Raw genomic sequence first — 7126 nt, forward strand, 5'->3', positions numbered from 1 at the left:
CATATTTTGTGGGTCATCACCAAGCAAAAAAAAAAAAAGAAAAGAAAAGAAAGAAAGAAAAAGAAACAAAACACTCTAGAGCCTTCTCATGACTTCAAAAAAAGCTCACAACTTTAAAAAGACTTTAACCCAATATCTCATGATTGAAAACCACATTTTCTTAGGTTCCCACAAGAGCACATCAAGATTGAGAAAAGAAGATCTACAGATGACTTCTGCTTATCTAGTATCACACATTTTTAGTCACATCATGTTTCCTGAAGAGTAACTTACCCAGTGACTCATTATATTGCTAGAAAAGATAAGTAAGATAAAGAGGTTATCGTGGCACTCGTCACGTGTGGGAAAATCACACAGCACAGTCAGCAGCAACCTTGGAGTGGCATCCATGTCTTTGAAGTATACATGAGTTAGAAGAGTAGCAGGTGCACCTTTGAACACAGAAAACCAACAGAGGAGGATGCAGAGAGAGAGAAATATAGGCAACAGTGCACCTCAACTTGTCTATTTATTCTCTGACCCTTTCAACTCTTACCCCTGCCTGTTGTGTCTTTAATGTCCTGGCAGCCAGGCAGAGAGGACCAAAGGAATACGCTTACAATATCCTAATCAAAATGATTTGTTTTTAAATTAAGCACCCGTGAACTGATACTAATATATGGATAATCATAGATAATAGAGGAAAGAAAGGACCTCAGAATTTGATTAATCTACATCGATTTGGGGTCAGTTTAAACAAAAATGGATATACTTTAAAAGCAAATACACAACTAACATACTTCTTTATCTTAATGTGACGAAAGAATGCAGAAAAAAAATCCTTATCAGGATGCTGCGCCCGCATTTCTTTTCTTTCTCCAACAGGTGGCCTCAGCGACCCAATGTACTTGAACGGACCTTGCAATGATTTTATAATCTACCCCTTCATTTCAATAAACTTCACCAGATATAAATAAGACTCTGGAAAATAACTACAGCAAGGCTTAACGGTGAACGGGATGCGTGATGATTTTCTCGTGAAACCTGTTGTGTCATAAAGCAGTGACCGAGATCGGTCGCCAAAGGGCCACAGTCACGCGCTTTCATTCCCATCGCACTTACTCCTGAATGGGACAACGTCAGAGCGCCGGTGTGGAAGCGAGCCAGAGGTCTTCGGGATTTGGCCGCAGATGCGCACTGTGGCTGCAGGAGGACGCAGCGAGAGCGCTGAGTGACATTTGAATCCGGTGGTGTGTATTATTAAATCACAGCAACAGTCAGCGAGCTGGCTTCCAGGGAGGACACAGGACTGTGCATTTATTTGTGTTTGCAGGAAATGGGGTCTGGATGCTCTTTGGAGGGACTTTACACTGGGAAGTTCGGATGGAAGCGGTGGGACGTTTGTTTTTAGATGTGGTATCAAGCTGCAGCTGACCGCACACTTCATCTGTAAGTAAGAAGTGAATTTGGTGATAAAACAGTAAAATAGAGAAACCGCAAGCACAGTATGTATATATATGTAGGAGGATGTGACTCTTGTTTTGAGTCACGTCTTAATAATTACAGCCCGCTCACGGGAAAATCCTGCTCTGACAGCTCCAGCCAGTGAGTGTGTTATTCTAAATCGGATCATTGGCAATACAAATTACATCTGTACGAGGGTTTATTGGGGCCACTGCAAAAAATAAAAATAAACTAATAAATTTAGTGGACACACAGGAAGATGGGAATAGTAATTAGCACACTGATTAAATAATAGTAAATAATACTTTACAATTATATTTATGCAAATAGGCCTTTCCTTAATTCAGCCCAGATTTACCACATTATGAGAGGCATCCGAATTTTACAAATACATAACTATAACTGGAAACTATTCAAAAGGAGACTGATTTTGATGAGGTGAAATTTGGGGCATCAGGAGCTACAAAGAGATATGCAAAGGTATGATTGGTTATTATTGTCCAAACTGCACTCTATCATGGGCCATTTAATGGTGCTTGGGGTGTGATGAGGCTGAATGAGCCCCTTCCCCCAATTCTTTTTACCTTTTACTTACAACAGCCCTGATATTCTTTTGTGTAATCAGCTATATTAACAATCAGAGCTATTATATAAACCACAACACAACAAACCACAAAAAAGATATATAACATTTAGAAAATCATGCGTATTTATGATTACTTTTATCTTACACAATATTGAATTTTTCTAGACTAATTCGTTTCTTTTAATCCCCAGGGCTACTGATGTGTTCTGTAAGCAGACAGAGGATTCCTGAGATTACATTGGGTTTGGGGCTAAAACAGAACAAGCAGAAGAGAATCAGTGACTACACCACTGCACTGAGGAATTAAGGTACAACTACCTCTTCATCAGTGCAGCTCAGATGATGTCAAACCTATTTTACAAGGTCAGAGGGCAAATGTCTGTCCCAGAGAGCATTTGCCTAAAATGTCTCATCTTTCATCATTTATCAGAAGATAAATTGATGGAGACTTTTTGCAGTGATGGAGAACAGGAGCCTCATAGAAACTAGTGGATAAAATGTAGCAAGACTCTTCAGTATGACATAAGCACAGAACCCCTTCCTCCCCAAGCACACACTCACTTTCAGGGATGGATCCCATGAACTTTACAACTGTCATCGACAATGGATTTGTGGACGAGGCGCCATCGAGTCGTGTCCTAACTGGTTGTTTTCTCTCGCTGCTCATCCTCACCACCTTGCTGGGAAACACTCTGGTTTGCGCGGCCGTCACCAAGTTTCGCCATCTGCGTTCTAAAGTGACCAACTTTTTTGTGATCTCGCTGGCCGTGTCCGACCTATTGGTTGCCATCTTGGTGATGCCCTGGAAAGCAGTGACGGAGATCGCCGGATTCTGGCCGTTTGGCTCTTTCTGCGATACCTGGGTGGCTTTTGACATTATGTGCTCCACGGCCTCAATTTTGAACCTTTGTGTCATAAGCCTGGACCGCTATTGGGCCATCTCCAGTCCTTTCCGCTATGAGAGGAAGATGACACCCACAGTGGCCTATATTATGATCAGTGTGGCCTGGACGCTGTCTGTCCTCATTTCCTTCATTCCAGTGCAGCTCAACTGGCATAAAGCCCAAACCAAATCTTACACTGCTCTTACTGGGTCCTCTGTTTCACCGGCATCAAACGCTACATCTTACCCAGAGAACTGTGACTCAAGCCTGAATAGGACCTACGCCATCTCCACCTCTCTTATAAGCTTTTACATCCCTGTGGTCATCATGGTGGCGACCTACACACAGATTTACCGCATTGCCCACAGACAAATCAGGAGGATCTCTGCTCTAGAGCGGGCAGCCGAAAGTGCCAAAAACAGACACGACAGCATGGGCAGAGGTTCCAGCATTGCAGACTCAGAGAGCTCCTTCAGGTTGACATTCAAGAGGGAGACAAAGGTGCTGAAGACGCTGTCAGTTATAATGGGGGTGTTTGTGTGTTGCTGGCTCCCATTTTTCATCCTCAACTGCATGGTGCCCTTCTGCGAGCAGTCGAGCGGAGGGGAGGCTTTCCCCTGCATCAGCCCCACCACATTTGATGTGTTCGTGTGGTTCGGCTGGGCTAATTCCTCCCTAAACCCCATCATCTATGCCTTCAATGCGGATTTCCGGAAGGCCTTCTCCATCCTGCTGGGATGCCACAGACTGTATCCAGGAGGCCACGACATAGAGACGGCCAGTCTAAACAAGAAATGACTCACAGCTCTCTCACAGCACTGACTCATCCCTTAATTCTTAAAACAGTCCAAGAGGTCCTGTTGCAGCCGGTCTGATTGACTTGAAATGCAAAGACTGCTTTCGTGCGCTAACTCTTATTTTGACTGAAGGGTACGACGACCCCACATGCACCCATGTTTGCATTAGGTGAATGGTCTGCCTTTGTGATCTCTACCATAGCGGGCTTGCTGTGCTCGCCATTGTCCCTACACTGTCTTCAGAACGGAGAAGCTCCCGATAGAGGAGAGAGGATTTGGGATTGAGATTAAAATCCGCCGCTGTAGCAACAGGGATCTGGGAGAGCAGCGGTGCTGACAAGCTCTTGGGATAGATAATCCCATGACTGGGCAGCACACACCCTAATGATGTCAGACACTGCTCTCTTCTATATCATCAAACACACACACACACAAACAAACACTGTCAAAACATGCTCCCCGAAATACCATGTAGCACCCAGCACGCACACTACAACAACAAATTCCATGACAGCACACAGAAACACTGTTAGTCTTTACACTGACATTTCAGGACCTGCAAAGACTCCAGCAGTAAAGCATCAAGCCAAATTATGTTGAACATATGTACAGGTAAAGTACATCCACAAGTGACTTAATATTACAGCTAGAATGAAAAGTGAATAGATTCAAGTGTAAAAGGAAATCCCTGAGAAGTGGAGACGTAAAAATGTGATCTGAATCCGTATAGGATGCAGAGATGGGGGAAAACAAGCCGACTGCCTCGTTACTGATTGAAATGTTATTTATAAATCATCCACATTTGGAATCATTATAACTTTAAACCAAATTTACAAACTTGTGACCTCAGCAATGACACCAGTCAGTGACAACATTAAAACCATTCGCCTAATATTGTGTAACACTTTGGGCCCTGTGGGTTGTGAGTTGGGGCAACGGTGGATTGCATCCTGGAGATGCTCGACTGAAGATCTGCTAAGTTCGGAGGCCAGGTCAGTGCCTCGGGCTCTTCTTGTGTCGAGTCATCACTGAGCAGTTTTGCAGGGTGGAGGGGTGCCTTGACCTGCTGTATTCAGGGAATAAATTGCCACTGGATTGTGTTTGTTCTGCCGCTATGTTCATGTGGGAGGAATATGTCAAAGTAACATCTAGATAAGTGTGTGAGCCCAAAGTTTCCCTGCAGAGCATTCCATTTTTACCAGATAAAGAATGTTATTCATTTTACCTGTTTGTGGTTTTAATGTTGTATCCAATTGCCTGATTTGTCCAGTGCTTGAAAGTGTTTATTGGCAGAAGACAGTATTGTACCTGCTATGGATGGGATTATTATGGGATTATGGGTTCTTTATGTGAAAATTGAAATGGGTTGGTGTAATGTTGTTTTATGTTCCTGTGAAATTTAACAGAAATACAGTGTCAACTGGTGACACTTCTGTTGTGCCATAAATTGCATAGTGAAAGCACATCTAAATGACAATTGTGTCATTTTTTGTGACTGTTATTTAAAATGGGTCTTGTTCTCACTGATTTTGTCACTGTTGTTATTGGTTTGGATACATTACATTACATTGGATACATCAGTGAACTCCAACAAGGCAATAAACACAAGATGCCAGACAATCAGCCAGCCTACAGTTTAGAGCATTACAACTACTGCTTTTCTGAGTTAAACCTAACAAGACGGACAGTGCAAAAAAGCAACTTGTGGCACAAGACGGGCAACGGGACTCACATACAAAATATAAGTTAGAAAGAAACAGGGGGACACCATAATTTGTAAGAATTAATTAAAAACCACACAACTCTATTGGGAAATAAAAGTCCACTTATCAGCTATGCTACTTCACTTGAAACATAAATGAATTTTGGTGTAATAAAGATGCCTTTTAAAAAAAACTTATTACATCACATCATTCAAGTTGCTAGTTTGACACGAAATGCATTAGACCACAGTTTAAATTATGCTTTAGACTGATTTTTACATATATTTACGGCTGTACTTAAACTCTGCAAATTTAATAATATGTTTTCTATATCAAATGTATCTTTTCATTTCCAATAAAGCCCCCCAAAAATAAAAAATCAGTAATCTTAATTATTATTATCTGTATTATTTTAATGAGGCCACTATGTTCCCATATAATGAATAAAAAATGGCCCATGTTTTGGAAAATTAGCTGTCTTGTCTGGTTTCCTGTCTGGAAATCTTTCATCAGTAGCAGAACTCCAGGAAGTAATAAAATAGTCCTGCACGTATTGCAATGTAAAATAAACACTTTTTAAACCGCAAATCAGAATTAACTTTAGAGGTGCTGGTAAATATTTTTTTTAGCTTTGGAGAAAGTTAGCATTTGCCACTGCTTCCAATCTTTATGCTAAGTGAATTTTTCTCTTTGTGTAGGCCAAAGCTATAGTATTTAACGACTGACTTAGTTTGCTAATGAGCTTTAGCTTCTTGTTTTTTTTTTTTAGCTAATTACCTCTGGAAGTATTAGTAAATTTTGATTTTAGCTTTGAAAAAACCCCAAACTTTAAACAAAGCTAGTTAGCATTTTTACACTGCTTCCAATCACTGTGCTAATAATTGTGTTTCTGTAGGCTTTAGCCACCATTGCATTCAACACTAGCTTAATTTTTCAGGCCCAGGGGTTGCCACTTGGGTGACAGGCACAAATTCAGCTGTCAGATATGAGTGGTGTTGACCATTAAATCTTAGGCTACGTTCACACTGCAGGCGAAAGCACATCAAATCCGACTTTTTTGACCCTATGCGACCCATATCCGATCATGGTATGACAGTTTGAACAGCACAAATCCGATATTTTCAAATCCGACCAAGGTCACTTTCGTATGTGGTACTGAATCTGATACATATCTGATGTTTTAGAAAGCGACTGCTGTTTGAATGGTCATGTTGCATTAAATCCGTCAGACGCCAATTATCAGCGCCGGAGAAAACATCGTGAAGGCTTCCTGGCCATCCAGTGTAGATGTTAGTGAAACTGTTGGGAAGACAACGTTGGAGAAACGTCAACATTTTATTTGTACTGTATAACCTGCAGATTCTGACAGAAATCTGCAACTATCCTTTGAAGCACCACTCCTCTCTAAAACAGCAGTAAGGATAATTATTAGGCCATATGTAAATAACAAAATAAGTTTATAACTTAAAGCAAAATTGGGAAACGTAAAGTCCGAAACAAGTTTTTATATTAAGGGCCATCAGTCAAACAATACTGTTTGGTCTGGGTCTAAACAGAACGTGTTGTGTGTGACGTCTTCTTTTGCGCATGCGTGTCACATTTTATTTGTAGTGTGAACAACCAGACAAAAAATCGGATTTGATAAAAAAATCGGAATTGAGCATTAAGACCTGCAGTGTGAATGTAGCCGTAGTCTTGGCACGATCAATCATG

At 41.2% G+C, this 7126-nt stretch overlaps 1 protein-coding gene across 1 annotated transcript; it reads left to right on the top strand.

The window, feature by feature from the left end:
- Positions 1-960: 960 nt before the first annotated feature.
- Positions 961-6539, top strand: drd1a (dopamine receptor D1a). The gene is made up of 3 exons (XM_013271743.3): positions 961-1229; positions 1313-1428; positions 2221-6539. Exon 3 carries the CDS (start codon positions 2599-2601, stop codon positions 3709-3711), a length of 1113 nt encoding a protein of 370 aa, XP_013127197.1. The 5' UTR covers positions 961-1229; positions 1313-1428; positions 2221-2598; the 3' UTR covers positions 3712-6539.
- The last annotated feature ends 587 nt before the right edge of the window (positions 6540-7126 follow it).

This window comes from Oreochromis niloticus, linkage group LG2 (genome assembly GCF_001858045.2).
Source record: "Oreochromis niloticus isolate F11D_XX linkage group LG2, O_niloticus_UMD_NMBU, whole genome shotgun sequence".
Lineage (NCBI taxonomy): Eukaryota > Metazoa > Chordata > Actinopteri > Cichliformes > Cichlidae > Oreochromis > Oreochromis niloticus.